The following is a 17364-nucleotide window of genomic DNA, read 5'->3' as shown; positions in this document are numbered from 1 at the left end:
GCAATTTTAGCTGGCTCTTTTCCTATAGAAATGTCTCTAGTCTTGCAAGTTGAAATGTCTCTAGTCTTCATTGGATATAGTTAGATTACAATTTTAAAAGGTGTAAATATAAGGAGATTCAGAAATATTGAGTCAAACTTTTAAATTGGCGGCTGACGGGTTTGTTATGGCAATTAATATATATATATATGACTTACACAAAACAAAACAAAAAAACATTAACCCAAATCATGTTTCTGAAATTGCATTTTAATGAAATCAAATTACAAGAAACACAAATTATACTCACATAGTCATCATGATCGTAAATACAATTCAAAATACACACAAATCACATATTATATGTCATAAACTTGCTTGCCAGTGAACTTGACCTCAATTGGGTTAACATTCTTCCCAATAGACCTGAAGTTCACGCCAACCCCTTGGCGCCCTGGGTTCACCTTCTCAGGGTAAACTCCATCCTTTGGGTGCAAATATTGAACCTCCCCATTAGGGAACACCCTGTAAAACTGGTACTTGATCTTGTACTTTGACCTCAGCCTTGTCCCAAGAGCCAAGCACTGCTCTTTCCTGGCCAGCTTCAGCAAATTAGGGCCCTCCCTCATAATGGCTGCTCCTCCAGTTGGCATCTCAAAAATCTGCTCCTTTGGAGACTCCCATGTGATCACATAGAACTCTTCTTCCTGGGCTTTCCTCAACAGCCCTCCTGTGCTGCCACCAAAGATTGGTGATGGGGTTGTTGGGTCGAGTTCTGGTGGGGTGAAGCCCACTGGAGCCTCCTTTGGTGGGGCCACAGTTTTCTCTTCTGCTGCTGCATTGATCCTCATGGTTCTTGTGGTGGAGGAGAGCTTGAGTGGCTTTGGGGCCATGAAGGAGGAGGACACTGATTGCTTCCATGGGACAGTGGAGCGCTCAACGCTGGTCTTTGGGGCTGAGGGGGTTGGGGTGAAGAGGGTGGCTTGTGTTGCCATGGCCATGAGAGAGAGAGAGAGAGAGAGAGAGAGTTGTGGTGGTATAATTTTTGTTTTGGTTTATGGGGTTATGGAGGATTTTGGTTGGGGGAGAGTTTGAAGGATTTGATGTGGGTGGTGAGGATTTGGGTTTGGATAAGGTGATATGGGTTGGACCAATTAGGATCTGTGATTCTGATACGTTGGCTGACCTACCTGTGCCTCATTTTCATCTCTTTTGTTTCTTCTTTGCTTCTTTGCATATCTTATTTCTGGTCATCTTGTAAAATCCTTTGGGAGAAGCTAAATTGGGATTTCTATTTTGTCCTATGACTTTTCAATATTTTTTTTGGTCTTAAAATGATCCCCCATATTCATATTTTGTTTTAAATGAGTTTATTTGGATGTGTTGTTACATATGTGACACGACCTACGGTAATGAGCGTTGTGTGTTAGTTGGTGCACATATAGTTTTGATAAATTTACACACGCTATACTGTCTAGTCCAGTGAAAAATGACATTTATTTGTATATCGGTGGTCTCAAGTTCGAACTCCCATAATACCTTAGTAGTATGTGTGAGAAAGTAATTTAGACTATTGTTTATATTTTAAAAAATAATAATTACATATTAGTTCGATTTTGATCAATTATTTGCTCTTGTTTTATTATATTAATAACTTTATAAGATTTGAACTCAAGACTTTTTTTTAATAAAGTAGACTAATGCACTATTGTGATCTTTCATATTTTGAAAGATGAAGTAATTGAAAATTACATAGAATTCTAAAATGTCAAAATTTCATCATTTCAATTTATGGCAATTGAAGATTTTAGTGTTTGGATTTATGTATGTCGAATTTTGTAAATAACCAAATTTTATAAATGGCACCATGGAAATTGTGAAATGACGCCTATTTTGGTGGAAATTAAACTCGGGAATTTGATGCCCAATTTCCACGATTTTTTCCACGCATCATTTAATAAATTTCACGCTTAAGTTGACTAACATGGGAATTGTTAATTTCTCCTCTTATATTCCTGACTTTTAGCTAAATTTTGAGTTATTTTCCCTCATCCAAACGAAGGGTTAAGTTTATTTTTTTATTCGGATTTCATATTCAATTTAATAAACTTTAAAAAAAAAAAAAACTTATTTAGATTTTGATCATAAGATCCGTCACAAATTTAAATAAAAAATGGGCTTCGGATTTTGACCACCTCTAACTGGGCCAACTCATACCCACTAGGTCACAAGAAGCCATCACAAATTCACAATTCCCCCCAAGGCTACTATTCTCTCTATAGATATAGCAATTGCATCTGCCCCAGAGAAAAAGCTATGGCACTCGCGCATAATTGTCTTCTTCAGCAACATCATCATCCTTGTTGGTACAAGAAAAATGGTAAGCCATATGGCAAGTCAAGAAGGTTACACGTGGTACATGCAACCAATCAGTGAGTCACAGGAGAGGCTAAAGAGTCGAGACTGCAAAATCTTCTTCAATGTTGTGCAATTTACTTTGCAGATTGAGTAAGTTCTCTCTTTCATTTTATCTCTCATAATTGCTTGCTTGTTGTTACACTGAATGTAAGCTCGTTCTATGCAAATATGCAGATACTGTTTTGGCAAAAGAAAATGGTGCAGATATAGCTCCTGACTGACAGACAGTGTAGCAGACAAGCATCTTTTCAGGTTTTTGATTCGAACGATTCGTCTTCTCTTCTGTATGCAAATTAATAACAGTTTTTAGTGTTCTCATTTTTGTGTTCTTTTGTGTTCTGAGAATGACATATAATTCACACATGCACAACACCAATTCATTCATACCACTAAGATAGTATATACAATCTGCACAACCACTTTGGTAGAAGATTATGATAAAGAAAGAATATGACAAAGTACAAAAATCCTATCTGGTAATCTTTCACTATAGTTGCAAGACCATTTCACACTAGAATAATTATAACTGCTTCAAAAATATCCATCCATCTAGTAGTATGCAGATCAAAAAGTTCATATAGAGACACTGTTGGGAATTCCTCTCCCAGTGAGTCCACCCTCTCTCTTTGTGTCCGAGGTGCTAGGATACAGCAATGTATAAGGCACCTTGACAGGCCCAACTCTGTTCTTGTATTTCTCATCCTTGTTCCTTTTGTCAATTCTCTTTTCAATTTCCATCAGTGTCTCTCCGAATTTCTTAAATGCTGCTCGGGGCTTATCATCCGAAATCCACTCAGGATTATCTGTTTGCCCAAGATAAACCTCATCAGTTGAGTGTCGGGATAGAATCTCTATCAGAGATATACCAAGGAGAGTGTTGAATTGGGATGTAATTGTTTTGAGGAAGGCTAAGTCAGGGTTTGACTCAAGCTCAGCGTATTCATCAGTGCCTGCCTCGGGCATGAAACGGCGGCTTACAGTTGGGCGGTTAGGGAGGAAGCCAGCATAAGGATATTGCCCAAAATTAACAGCTGCATGGAGGGCAGAAGCCACCCATATGATTATGGTACATGATTGGATAAGTTCGTCTCTTGTTTGCATCTCAGGCCACCATGGCTCTTCCTTCTTGTCGCCATGGCCTTCATTGCGGAGCTCTGTCCACCATGACTGGAGTTCAGTATCACTGTGGACCTTATCGTCTGTTTTGTAGTAGCAAGAGCAATATTCAGTAACCCAAGTTTCAATAGCCGACCATATTTCTAGCCCATCAACAGCAAACGGGTAATCTTCAATCACAAGTCTTAAGCCCTGAAGGCCATTTGGGTCTGGAACTGCCATTCCTCTGAAATCAAACAGAAGTGGAAAGAAATTCAGTTTGATAGAAGTTGAAATCTATTAATTTGAATTCAGGCTTTCTGGCTCACCTCTTGAGCAAGTCAGCAGGTAATGCCTGCTCAGTGAATACCCAGTTTTTGTAAATGGCGGATGACATTTCCATGGAGAATTTAGCTGGGAAGACTGTTCTCTCAAGCACCCCACCAGCATTGATGAGGATGTGCCTTGCTAGGGCATTTATGTTCATCGTGTCCCGGAAGTGGGGTTGCAAGAGCTTATGTATTGGGTGAAGCACACTCAACTGTCTATTTGTTGCAATCACAAATGGCTCTATTACAGCATGGGTGTTTAACCTGCAAATAAAATTAGAAGCTTGTAAACTAGAACCAAGCTGCTAGCTGATGCTACAATACAGCACTTTCTTTGTTAGGCTTCATACCAGTGGCTGATAAGCTGATGATAGCCAGAATCATTTACAGCAACGTAAGCTTTGGCAAGCTGCCACACCGAATCCTCAATGCGTTTACTGCCCTTCGGTGCTGGAGTGAAAACTTTGCCATCAGCACCGTGATGGTCGCCTTGTGGATGTGGTAAGCTTAACTCAATTGCCAGAGGCTTCAATGTCCCGTCTTCTTTCAGGAAGAGGAGAGTTCTGGTGGCATAGGTCTTTGTGTTGGTTGAGTTTATTCGCCTCAGGTATGGCATTAATGCATCGTGATGATCTAATATGAATAGCCTGTTCCATTGCATCGCCTGTACAAAAATGGGCAGAAATGATTACTTATGTTACATGAATTTAATAAATATTGGATTATGATGGTTTAAACCGCAATGGTAGATTGCATGAAAATTGAGCATGATTAGTACTTGTTCAACAGTGAGGTCATCCATGTTCTTTTCTATGTGCTCTTCTCTTATTGAACTGTTCTGATTCCCATATACATCAGGGTCTAGCTTGCTGGTCGGGGGAAATTCCTGCCGATAGAATTTCAATGATTTATCGAACAACTTAACATAGCTGTATGATTATGATAGTCAAATGAATTAGTGAAACTTGTATCTTACTTGGAGGCGGGCAATGTTAACCGGGCTCACCCCTGCCAGCATTTCTCTTGCAAACTCTTCATCTGTCCTCCATGCAGATCTATCCTCTGCAATTATATCATGAAACCTTCGTAGTTTAGTGTATAAACATGTTTAAAAATCTAAGAATTTAGCTTATCTGAAACCAAGTCATATATAGGGGTAAAGACTTTTACATACTATTAATCACATCAGGCAATGGGAACTTGAGAAATCGCTCGCCATCTGAGCGAACTAGTTCCTTAAACAGCTCCCAAGGGATGCAGTCTCGTATTTTCTTCAGTGTTGGCCCATTTGGTAGCTCGATACATCCATCGTAGAGATTAAATACATCCTCAAAGGTGTCAAACTCATTGATAGTTTTATCACACAAAGATCTGAGCTCTGGAAGCAACACCTGAGCCAGGGATTTCAGGAAATAGGCAATAAAATCTGAAAACTTAACATGGCTAAACCGCTCATCTCTTGGAACATAGATGTTTAGATTTAGTAGTGCCAGTCTGCTCTCAGAATCGGGGTCTGTTACAAGCATAAAGAAAAATTGGTCATTGAGTATGAGTGTTTTAAGATATATGAGAACCATCCAATCATAAACAGTCCCTGTTCATATTCTATTTAGGTTCCTAACCAGTCTTAGTTGGTTTTCGCCCGGTTTTTCCTCTTCTTGGATATGGATACTGCGATCCACCAAGTACAGGGCGTGCATTTTCTGGACCGTCGTCTGGACTGCCCAGATCATTGTAGGTAGCATAGTCATACACTCTGTCCCACTCCTTCAGCTTGCGTGATCCACTCCCCCGGAGATTCTTGAGTTCTTCTTCCCTGTAAGGGAGTAATAGCTCAGGTGTTTGAGATGGCAGGTAGGCCTAACACAGAAAAATGAAGTTTTCTGTTAGTGCGTTCACATAAGTTCCTTAACCCAATTATAGCAAAACGTTGGTGTAAGTCTCATTTCTGCATTTCAATGAAGAAGAGAGAGACCAATTTTCTTTAACTTTTTGAAATTGTGGAATTATGGCCCCATAGAAAAAGCCATTGAATATAATTAACCACACGCACATCATAAGTTATAATGTTTTTATATACACAGAAGAAAACTCTACAATTAAAGAAATATGAAGCCAATCCAATAATGAAAAGACTTTCTACGCAAGTGCAAATCTAGCTGGAAAAGTGAATTAGAGAATGACTTTTCCACATTAAAAAGTTAATCATATATTGATGTTTCGATTTTTCCAGATAAAGTAAGTTTTAGCTTCCAATAAGTACGCTCGAAAGAAACAATCATAGCACATCTAACCACATGGGTCGGATAAGATATGATGCTAAAACCAATTCACCAAGTTATGAAAGAGATCAAAGCCTTGTTTTTTTTAATCAAAGACTGACAAAGCATGCTGCATGAGCTTCAACATTTTATAAAAAAATTAAATTTTTTAAAAATTACAACAAAAAAAAACATAAATGAACAATCTCTCCCAGATACATGTTACTTATGGAATTTATGTAAATCAAACTGAACTTACCTTGTTGGGGAAAAATATTCGATTATACTTGTAATACCGTGCCGGGTATACCCAGGAATTGCAGACGAAATGGAGTCGACCGTGCTCCGGAATGTTTTCTAATGTGATTGTCTTGAGGTAGAATTGGCTGTGGTGATGGTTTTTAACCAGCAAAGCTTCAGGAACTCCCATGGAGTTTTCCCAGTCCATGGAAATGGTGAAAGTAGTTTCTCCCGCCGTCGTTGATGTAATGGTTGAAACCCATTTCTCCAGGTATGCTACCTTTCCAAGCCTCCCTCTTTTTATCAACCCATTTTCTGCAAATGATTAAACATTTTTTGACCTTTGTCAAAATTGAAGTCATGGGTTGTTGAAAAAACTTGAACAAAAGAAGTTTAGCAAATGTTAGAGAAGCTGACCTGCAGGTTCAGGCTGGTTTTTACTGATGAGTTGCATGGAAACACCTTTGCCCAAGAGCTCAAAGATTCTATCAGTGAAAGAGGCTCTGATATCAGTGAAGTCCATTACATTCTTCTTCATCAACACCACTTCTCCTCTGATTTTACTGCTCCCTCCACTCACCGCCATATTGTTATTAATTGACTTCTCTTTGTTCTTCAGACAAAATGCTTCCATCACTTTCCCCATGAGAGAGCTCTCAGCAGTTGAAGAAGATCTGCAACTACAAATTGAGATACCCAATGCTCAACATGAATATTAATGCTATATATAAAGCCAAATTTGAGGAAGATGATGAGAATGTGAGCAAATTTTTGTATTGGTGCTCTCTGCTTTCATTGTGTTTATTATGGTTGTTAATAATTCTCTGCAATGTTGACTTGGAAGTGACAACTAATAGTGGGGTCCTGATGGAATTTACAAACTTTATCTCTTTATTAATAGATAATCAAAGAACAAGATTCGCTCTCGGCAAACCTAATTCACTATAATTTCTTTTTAATAAGTAAATATAATTGTAAAACGTATTTGATTTTTGTTTCTTCGGTAATACAATATATATGCATGTTGGTATATTTAATGTATTTTCTTTTTGGTCAGAATACATTTAATGAACTTTGTTCCTCGTGTGAATTATTTTAGTTCACATTAACATTCACACTAATCGTTGATTTAGGTCTGACATGCTCCGTTGGACTTGCAAAAACTATAATTATTTTTTTCTTTCTTTGTTTGATGATGCCCTGTTGATCGATGGATGCTTCCTAGGGGTCTTGTACTACGGTCTATATTATATACTAATTAAATTTATTTTTCTTTAAAAAGGTTGTTGATTTTTTGATTTAATAATATTATATGGGATGTGGGCTGTCGTCAAATGTTTATGCATTGATATTTGATATGAAGGGGCGGGTTGAGGGGTTTAATCTAGCCGTTCAATAATAACTCCCTTATTGTAATTCCTCGTTACAGTCTTCTCATTTAATTTGGCATTTTAATAATAACTCTTTAGTTATAATTCTTTAGTTATAATTCCTCATTACAGTCTCCTCATTACAATTTCTCTGGCTCATATGAGCGATGCTGTAATCAAGATGTAATCAACTACGTGGTCAGTTTAGGTATTCTGAAATTGCAAAGACACATATATAGAGATTGTTGTGTCTTTTTTATAAAAAAAATGTTGTAGCTTTTACACACATATATATATTGAATTTAGAAACAAGTGACAAGTGAGGATCAATTATACCAATTAGATCACGTGGAGTTAAAAGCATGCCTGTCTTTTGGTTGAGCAGTAAAAGTAATAATCATCTATCAACTCAGATACAAAACTTACCAAAAGGTTATGTTATGCTTGAAATTCGTCATGTCTGGTCCCATGATATGTTAATTAGGTGCGACCCCACAAAAGGGCAATGGCCACTTCTTGTCGTGCCTAGTCCACTTACATTTTACTGTAACACTCAATCGTGGAACGGAGCAAAGATTTTCATATTTTCATAATCAAGCGGCTTAATTTCTGTCTTTGAAAAGTTCTCGTATTGCATCCCTTTTTTTTATTCGATCAAAAAAAAAAATTTAATCTTTGAAAATCAAAAAGATTATTTTCTTGACAATCAAGCATAATTTGTTGACTGATTATTCTTCTTAAACCAAGTGTAGACATATCAATTATCAGTCTTTGACTTATGTGTTTATAATTTCACAAATCATCTTTTTTCATTTTAAAAATTAAAAAATATACGGTATTATAACTACATGATACATCTTGTACATGTGTTCATACGACTTCATGCACCTTTTATAAAGACGGATGCATGAATACAATTCAATAGTTTTTAACTGAAGTTTAGGGAGCTTTTTCATTTTCAAGATTTTGATAACTTTTTATATAATTTTGAATGAACTGTTTATCCTTCTACCTACCATTTGTCTTGCCGATAATGTAAGCAATAATATATATAATTATATTATGAACTTTATTAACCAATTTTCACCTTGTCAATGTAATTGACCAAATATTTAAAATAAAGTTACACAGTCAAAATGTAACGTATATACCAAATGTGATTATGAAGTTAGCAAAAGCGATAATTGTCAACAACAATAACTTGCCTCCGTGGAGTTGTTTTGTTCCCTCTTTTTCTTGTTGGCCATGGAAGGAAGGAATCAAATGCAAAGTAAGAAAAATGAAGAAACCTGAAAACCAATCAAATTTTGCCCCTCATCTCCTCCGACCGAAAGAGAAAGCACCGGCCTCACCCTCACCTCACCACATGCCCCTCAAAGGAAGGGAAAAAAAAAAGAAGAAAAAGAAAAGAGAGAGAAAATTTTCTCATTGGAATTTAACATATTCCCTAGAATGCTATGATTACCGAGCTCATATTAAACATCATAAACCAACATTACATGAGTATTTATTTAATCTTGCGCCATTAACATTAATAATATGCTTGCCTAATTCTCTTGATCATTGTTGTCCCCACTTTGTGGTTATCCTTTCATCGCTTTTGTCTCAAACAAAAACTTGGTATTGTTATCAATTATCACTCTTATGAATAAACATTTTTAGGTCGATGACATCTTTTTACTTATGTTTGAAGAGCTGACAGGATGTGACATCGAAGAAAGTCACCCTACCACCACCATAATGAGATTAAAGTATCGAACTAATCATAAATATGTATCGTCCTTACATTCATGTAGGCCAAACATAACATTAAAAAAGAGATGAAAGTATGTAGGATTCAACAACGCGCACAAATTTTTATAAAGGAGAATTCTAATGATATGTCTCTATGAGCATCTAACACAAAACAAATTGGGAAATAGGTAGAGATGCTCTCAATAATATTTCAACAATTAGGCAAAAACATTAATTCCCCAACTAATAAAATTCACACTCTGATGAACAATCCAAAAGTTAAATGGGCTGAGCTAGGCCTTTGTTCTACAAAGCACACACTGAGTTGAGGCCTGCAAAGAAGTAGGCTTGCCAAAGATTAGGCCTGGACATCATATTTCCTTGACCCATTCAGAAAAAACAACAACTCGATTTGACACCTTTGTTAATCTTAAAATAATCGCTATAAAACAAAACCGAAAAAGAAAAGAAGAAACACTTATCACGTGGATCCAAATATTCATAATAAAATTGCTCATCTCCTTTTGATTTGTTGACCAAAAGAACCAATTATGGTGGAAATGTGGAACTTGACTTGTAAGCTGACCTTAGTTTTTGATTTGAGTTTACCCATAATTTATGTCATCACATCAACACCTAACAACTGGATTATTTTAAGTCAAAGATACATGAAGATTATAAATTATGTAGCATAATAATATAGGGACTGCAATTTTGTTTTTACCCTAAATCTCTCTCTCTCTGACCTCTCTCTTTCTATAACGCCATTTCTTTGACCTTTCTTTAAGCTTTACCTACAGAATGACCAAGAGGGAAAGGCATGTGGTGATCAATAAAAGAATACCGAAGCCTGATTTATTCACTGGTTTGAACTTAAAAAATTATAATTTTTTAAAACTATATTGGATATTGCGTTACAACCCAAATAGAAAAGAAGTTTATATGAAAATTTATTGTATGATATTGGAATACGATATATGCTAATTAATAGCATAAAAAAATAATTAGCATATGCATGCTTATGCGTGCACGACTAGCATGAGACGATTAGCATGTTAGAAGAAAGAACAACATAAAGTAGCTATATGTATGTAGCATATAACAAAATGGGATATTCCCATAGACAAGCATCTTTATCCCTTGTTTCTAAAGCTACAAAGTGCCTAAGCGTGCAAGCAATGCTTGTCCTTTATACAAGTCCATATGCGATATGATACCACTCAATTCACAAAACTAAATCCATATCGATCACCAAAAATGACCACTTCTTTTCTGTTTTTTTTTCTTTCTGACTTTTCGTATTAAGAATGACGATAATATATTGAATTCACACACACTACACAAATGCTTAAGCTCGAATCGTGGACCTTTGTAGTTTTTTTTATAATAAGAAACAATTGCCCATTCAGTTGTTTTAACTTTCAAGTCAGAAATAACAAATGCAATGACTTCTAAATCATGGTACAATTCTTTTTTAGCAAAGAAAAAAAGGAGAGTATAAATTTATTTCCTTTATATAAAAAAATAGCCAAAAAAACACATGGTAGATGGTGTGGCTCTAAAAATGGGTGAAATGACCTTTCAGTAAGCTGGTTCTCAACTTCACTGAAAGGCACGGCAAATAAGGTTATAGCTATAAATAAATAAACAAAATAGGCAATTGCAACATAATTATGGAATGTTTTTATTGAGTCATATTATCCTAGAATGGAAACAGCCAACCATCTTTTAATTATGGAATGTTATTATTGAGCCATTTATTTATGTCACTCCGATCTTGGTACAGAAGTTGTACTTTGACAGTCTTTGACTGCTGGAAATAATTTTATAGTGGAATATTACAAAATAAAACAAAGATTAAGAGAGAAATGATACATCATGTATTAATCTTTAGTTTAAGATATAGAGAAAATTAGAGAAAAAAAATTACAAATAGTAAGCACTACGTGCTTAGTCCAATTGAGATTTGAGAGTACAAATTAAAAAATGAATAGTGAACTAGAAGTTTAAAAGAACAAAAAAAAGTTTTAAGGGTAACTATTGTGAAATAAACTAGCATATATCTAAGTTAAAATATATATATATATATATATATATATTATTAATTTTCAAAGTCGATGTTGCTAATAAAGGATCCAAAATCATTTTAGTGACATTGAGAGATCACATCATAAAAGAAGCTTTTTGTTGATGTTATTGAAAGATCATTGTAATGTAGGGATATCATTACTAACTAAGAGTCAAGTTAAATTCTACACACTTATTTTAGTTGGATTGAAATACTAAAAAAACTAATTTGAATATGAACTAAGAGTATTAAGTATTTTACGGCCAATCTTTTCATGATTCGGGTGCATTCCCTAAATTAGTTAACAAAAAAAGGCAAAAGAAATAAACTTTTCTTCACCAATTTGAAGGATACATCCTTATTAATTAGCAAACTTAAGAAGAAAAAGAAACTGTTTTGCTAATGAAGATTACAAAAAGGATGGTAATAAGAAGTGTAATAAGTTGTATATATTCGTGTCGTTTATGAAAAATAAATATAAAAAAAGTTGTATTATATTCACAAACCAAATAACACGCGCACATTTTGGTCTTTAATGGTGGAGTAGGGGACTCATATATGAAATAAGGTATAAAAGCTCCACTTCACGCAAACTTCTGGGGATGTTTGGTTTCTCCATCTCTCTCTATTTTTGAGCCCTTTAGATCTGAAATTTTGATTCAACTGTTTGATCCAGTTTCAAACTTTCAAGCACTGGGTTCACTCCAATCTCTTATTCTCTTACAACCCTTTTTTATTTTTTGTAAAATAAAAGAAGGAAGATTAACATATATGAAAATTTCATATTATTCATGAATAAAAGAGGGAGCTTTTGATTTTGGCATGTGAGCCTCCTCTAATGGGGTCCCGTAAGCGAGCAAATTCTTCTTCTTCGTCATCATCTTCGTCCTCTCAGCGCATGGAACTTTCGATCTCAGGCAAGTTATTCAATTTCTCTAATTTTCTCATTCATTATGCTTTTTTGTTCTATTCTGGAATTTCTGAATCTGTAATTGGAGAACCCAGAATTCGTTTTAAGTCTGAAGTTCATGTTTATTGATTTTTTGAGTTTTCATTCATTCAAAACTTAAATGAATTGAACTTAGGTCTCAAAGTTTTCGATATACTGGAGAAAAGCAGAATTTTTGGTTTATTAATGGAGGTGGGGGTTAGGTGATAGAAGAATTCATTTAGTGGTTTCCATATAGAAAAATGAAGTAGAACATTATAGGCCAAAAGGGCCTCAAGCAAACACTTCTATTAGGCGAAATAGGATCTGAACTATGTAGATTAATTTCCTAAGCTATGCAGGTACTGGATTCAAAACAATGTTAATGCTTTTGATGCTTATCACGAATTGGGTTGGGTATTTCTCTTTTCTTGTGCAGTCATGCTTGACAGACTGCAATTCTGTTGGTTCTGGTCTTAACGGATTTTGAGAGTGTGTTTAGTTTAGTAGGACGATGAAAACATAAGATATAAATGTTCGTTTTAGTTTAGATAAGCGAAATTGTTTGGTACATGTTTTTCTGTGATCTTTCAGTTAAAAAGCTTCCAACTTGGAGATATAGACATGGTCATTCAACTTGTATACTTACACCACTTGTTAATGTTACAGTTGCTATCTCTCTTTCTCATAAATTTTGAAACTTTCATTTTGTAGAGAATGTAGAACTTCATTCTGAAAAATACTATTTCGCCCGCGCCCCCTCCCTTTTTTCTGTGTGCACGCTTTGTAAACAAGGCTTCAATATTATCTGAGATTAGTAGTAAATAAGATTAGAAAGAAAAAGAAATCAACTCTCCATCGTCACTCTCTAAAGGAAGCTGAAAGGTCCTTTCCATCTTAAATACTTTTCGCTGATAAAATTGCATATTGTTTCAGGGCCCAGCGAGAAGCATCAAGAGGAACTAGAAAACTTGACACTAACAACACAACCCTTCAGAACATTGAAGTTTTTCATTTTGGCTGTAGTTCAATATGTGAAGCGTACAATATCATATCTGTTGGCAAAAGGTGGTTGGCTTGTGCTTTTGAGTACTGTCGTAGTGTCACTTGGAATTCTTCTAGTGACCATTGATGGCCCTCATGAGAAGGTATTTTTATGTGTAGATTATATTAGTGATATCATATTTGGTAAGATGCTATGTTCTTAAGATGGACCCCAAAGATCTTTCTGGCTGAAATTATGTTCATTTCTTTTAGGGTTGCTTATGTAATGGTAATTATATTGCTTCCTAATTGGATGTGAATCTAGGGTTAACCGTTAACTAAACCCTTTCTTACTTGAAGGATACTTATTTTTATGAACCAACATCAAATCTCTACCTCCATTTTTGTTAACTAAATGATTTTTAATTTTTTATTCGTAGCGTCACTTCACAAAACTGATGCTTAATTTATTTTTTTAAAGTATTCAAATATTTTTAAAATATTTAAAGGCTGTGAAAAATCTTAAAGCTCATTACTTTGTGTGGTGAGGATGTTAATGCCCAGGCACATTTTATTCATAGCCTTCTGATGGTTAACCGTGATATTTCTTACTGGTATTGGCATTTAATCTTATTCGTTTTGTTTAAATGCTAAAAGTTGATGGAATGATTCTGCAGCATGTTGAGGAACTTCTCAAATATTTCCAGTTCGGGCTATGGTGGGTGGCACTTGGAGTTGCATCATCAATTGGTCTTGGTAAGCAATATGAAAAATATGAATCGTTGTTTTTGTATCAGGCTTTCTGATGGTGCAAGTTATTAAAACACGGAAAAAGTATGGAACAAGAATGAGCATCTCTTCGGATATCTGTTTTTAAATACTTAGCAACATCTTTCGTTGTATGCATTGATATAACCTCCCTGATATAGAATGGAAGCATAATATTTTCTTCTTTTGCTTATTTTTCCTTCAGGATCTGGTTTGCACACGTTTGTCCTATATCTGGGTCCTCATATTGCATTCTTTACTTTAAAGGCGATGCAGTGTGGTCGAGTTGATTTAAAAAGTGCTCCCTACGATACAATACAGCTAAAAAGAGGTCCTTCGTGGCTTGGGAAAAACTGCACTGAATTTGGGCCCCCATTGTTTCCATCATTACATGGTTTGCGGGTTCCACTTAGCAGCATATTACCTCAGGTCCAGCTAGAGGCTGTTTTATGGGGTGTTGGGACTGCAATTGGAGAGCTTCCTCCATATTTTATCTCAAGAGCAGGTAAGCAGAACAAGTTGTAGGTTGATAAACTGTCCTACACCCAAGATTTTTGTGCTAAGGTTTTTTTTAAAGAAAACTGTATGAAGATCCATTTAGCTTGTACGAGGATGTCATACAGGCAAAATGGACTGAAGGGATGGAGGACACTATTCATCCAATGATCTATGTGATTTATGTATCTAATTCTGGTCTGCTTTTGGTTTACTGCTTCATGTAGCAAGCTTATCTGGTGACAAAGTGGATGGCATGGAAGAATTGGATGCCCCCTCAGATGAGGGAACAGGATTCATAGCTACTCATCTAAACCGAGTCAAACGCTGGCTTCTATCACACTCACAACAGTTGAACTTCTTTACAATCTTAGTGCTTGCTTCGGTTAGTTTGAACATCTTTCTTCTTCATTACTAGAGTGGCTTTCATAAAATATATCTTTTTGTTTCATCAGAGTGACCTTTTATGCTTTGCCATATGATTTCTATAGTTTCCTCTTCATTACAGATAATTGGTGTTTCTTCTTTAATATTACACAAATATTCATGTGTGTGTGTGTCATGTTGTATGCTAACAGATTAATGAGATTTGGACTTCTATTACCATCCAGTAGTTGCATGAATCATCGTATCTCTTCTAAACTAACTTCTAAATCTAACTTTTAATTAAAGTTGGTGCTCAAGTATATTTGTACTGTTGAAATTCTAGTTTGATCTTAGAATGCAACAACTGTTATGCTTATCTCAAAATTGCGTGCAGTACTATTTTCATTGTAACCTGCCAGTTAACTGGGATAGTTTTCAGGTGCCAAATCCTCTTTTTGACCTGGCTGGCATTATGTGTGGACAATTTGGTATTCCATTCTGGAAATTTTTCCTTGCAACAGTGATTGGAAAGGCAATTATTAAAACTCATCTACAGGTTTGTTAAGTTCCTTTTCTTACACAGTTTTGACCATGTTTTGGTTCCATTTATGTGAAGCTGTTCTTAGACCTCTTACTTCGAATAAGATATTTTGATTATATATATTTTTTTGGCTTGTCCAAATGTTCCCTATTTGCTTCTGATTTGTGGTTTTTGTTTGTTTATTTTCTTTTTATGCAGACGGTCTTCATCATCTCAGTTTGCAACAATCAACTTCTTAATTGGATAGAGAATGAATTGATTTGGGTTTTCAGTCTCATTCCTGGTTTTGCTGCTGTCCTGCCTAACCTCATTGCCAAAATTGATGCGGCAAAAGAAAAATATCTCACAGCTTCTTCTGTATCCTCAAATATCAAGGTAACTCAACTGTTGATAAGGCATCCTTGTTGTAAATGGACTTTTAACTTCTTATGGTGTTGATTGATATCAGGTGCTGGATTTATTTCAATTTGTCTAATTTAAAATCCTTGCCAGGTGAAAACGTGGGATTTCTCTTTTGCATCAATTTGGAACACTCTGGTCTGGCTTATGCTATTCAACTTCTTTGTCAAGATTGTGAATGCAACTGCTCAGAGGTATCTGAAGAAACAGCAGGAAAAGGAGCTTGCTTTGTTGACAAAGAAGTCGTAAAGCATCACACAGCCGCATGATGTTTCGCCATGTCCCTTAAAATGGCGGTACTGCTCTTCTTTCCTTTTCCTTTTAGAACAAAACAACGCATGATGTTCCGCCATGTCCTTAAAACGGGGGTACTGCTCTTCTTTCTTTTTCCTTTTTTTTTTTTTATAGTTATTTTCTCCTACTCCGTTTTTCAGAAGTAGAAGCAATAGAAATTCCTAGACACAGCTGTTTTGGAAGTCATCATTGGTCTCTCCCCAAAATGCTCTGTGCATGTCCTTGTTAGAAGAAGCTTGTATAGGATCATGAATCTAATGGAGCACTGTAGAAGTTGCAGGTTTATTATCTGTAATTTTTGGGGGAGGCTTTATTTAGGGTGCGTTTTTCACCCCATTGTCAACTAATGTTGAAATTTAGAAATTGGAAATCTTACTATTCTTTGCAATGCAAGACAAGGTTACATCTTGGAGATTCTATACATTTCAGTCTTTCATATTCTTTAAATATAAAAATAACTCACTTCACCCCATTTCTTCCACAATAATCCCTGTTGAATCCACTACAAAAAACAAAGTAAAAACTCAAAATGGCACCACATCAGCTAGATCATATAAATTTGGATTAGTTACACTTCCATATATGAAAGCATCACATTTTAAGTTCAAGATATAATTGCTTGAACTATAATATTAATGAACAAAGCCTATATAAAATAAAATAAAATTTCCAAGTAGTAAATTATGAGAAGCAGTCCCGTCAGCATTGGTATTGAAGTTTGTGTTCACGTTGCCAAGATCATGGTTTGATTCTCATCTTTAGCCCTTCTACTCGATTCTTTAGCCAACAAGTAGATTAAAATACAACCCACAGCATATCATATAATCTATTGCACTTGGCCATGAATATTAAATTGGGTTATTTAAATAATCATAATGTTCTTTGGAGAGAGAGAGAGAGAGAGAGAGAGAGAGAGAGAGAGAGAGGATGGTTTTAATATAAAAGTATGTTCTCTGGGAAATTTGAGGGATCTAGTACAGATGAATAGGTGTTTTGGGTTGTGCCTAAAAGTGATAGAATCAAGAGAGAGGGTTTGGTGATAATTTTGTCAGAGGAAGCACTAAATATTAAACCTGTAGGCTGTGGGAGATCCAA

The 17364-nt window shown here is 35.5% G+C and overlaps 3 protein-coding genes and 1 long non-coding RNA gene across 4 annotated transcripts; 2 read left to right on the top strand and 2 right to left on the bottom strand.

Annotated features, from left to right (window-relative positions):
• Positions 1 to 218: 218 nt before the first annotated feature.
• On the bottom strand, positions 219 to 1050 carry LOC110762051 (photosystem I reaction center subunit II, chloroplastic). Its single transcript, XM_021964645.2, has one exon. The coding sequence runs from the start codon at positions 978 to 980 to the stop codon at positions 339 to 341; it is 642 nt and encodes a 213-aa protein (XP_021820337.1). The 5' UTR covers positions 981 to 1050; the 3' UTR covers positions 219 to 338.
• Positions 1051 to 2212: 1162 nt separating this feature from the next.
• On the top strand, positions 2213 to 2864 carry LOC110762052 (uncharacterized). The gene is made up of 2 exons (XR_002527471.2): positions 2213 to 2487; positions 2572 to 2864. It is a non-coding gene; the product is annotated as an uncharacterized LOC110762052 (long non-coding RNA).
• Positions 2750 to 7126, bottom strand: LOC110762049 (linoleate 9S-lipoxygenase 5). The gene is made up of 9 exons (XM_021964642.2): positions 6740 to 7126; positions 6342 to 6637; positions 5444 to 5681; positions 4996 to 5334; positions 4798 to 4883; positions 4600 to 4707; positions 4172 to 4485; positions 3822 to 4085; positions 2750 to 3739 (listed from the first exon to the last, which is right to left on the bottom strand). The coding sequence occupies exons 1-9, from the start codon at positions 6966 to 6968 to the stop codon at positions 2971 to 2973; spliced, it is 2643 nt and encodes an 880-aa protein (XP_021820334.1). The 5' UTR covers positions 6969 to 7126; the 3' UTR covers positions 2750 to 2970.
• A 4924-nt stretch (positions 7127 to 12050) lies between these two features.
• On the top strand, positions 12051 to 16686 carry KMS1 (SNARE associated Golgi protein family). The gene is made up of 9 exons (XM_021964644.2): positions 12051 to 12411; positions 13359 to 13570; positions 14084 to 14162; positions 14380 to 14679; positions 14897 to 15054; positions 15475 to 15591; positions 15775 to 15951; positions 16069 to 16271; positions 16410 to 16686. The coding sequence occupies exons 1-8, from the start codon at positions 12333 to 12335 to the stop codon at positions 16222 to 16224; spliced, it is 1278 nt and encodes a 425-aa protein (XP_021820336.1). The 5' UTR covers positions 12051 to 12332; the 3' UTR covers positions 16225 to 16271; positions 16410 to 16686.
• The last annotated feature ends 678 nt before the right edge of the window (positions 16687 to 17364 follow it).

This window comes from Prunus avium, chromosome 1 (genome assembly GCF_965620075.1).
Source record: "Prunus avium chromosome 1, drPruAviu1.hap1.1, whole genome shotgun sequence".
Classification (NCBI taxonomy): domain Eukaryota; kingdom Viridiplantae; phylum Streptophyta; class Magnoliopsida; order Rosales; family Rosaceae; genus Prunus; species Prunus avium.
The sequence above is the reverse complement of the archived record's forward strand: the minus strand, read 5'-3'. Positions and strand labels throughout refer to the sequence as shown.

Coding starts and splice junctions, on each gene's coding strand:
- LOC110762051 (XM_021964645.2), bottom strand. CDS start 980: ATGGCCATGGCAACACAAGCCACCCTCTTCACCCCAACCCCCTCAGCC.
- LOC110762049 (XM_021964642.2), bottom strand. CDS start 6,968: ATGGGGAAAGTGATGGAAGCATTTTGTCTGAAGAACAAAGAGAAGTCA. Junction 6,638..6,739: donor AAACCAGCCTGAACCTGCAG/GTCAGCTTCTCT, acceptor AATCATTTGCAG/AAAATGGGTTGATAAAAAGA. Junction 5,682..6,341: donor GAATATTTTTCCCCAACAAG/GTAAGTTCAGTT, acceptor TTTCTGTGTTAG/GCCTACCTGCCATCTCAAAC.
- KMS1 (XM_021964644.2), top strand. CDS start 12,333: ATGGGGTCCCGTAAGCGAGCAAATTCTTCTTCTTCGTCATCATCTTCG. Junction 14,163..14,379: donor TGCATCATCAATTGGTCTTG/GTAAGCAATATG, acceptor TTTTTCCTTCAG/GATCTGGTTTGCACACGTTT. Junction 14,680..14,896: donor ATATTTTATCTCAAGAGCAG/GTAAGCAGAACA, acceptor TGCTTCATGTAG/CAAGCTTATCTGGTGACAAA.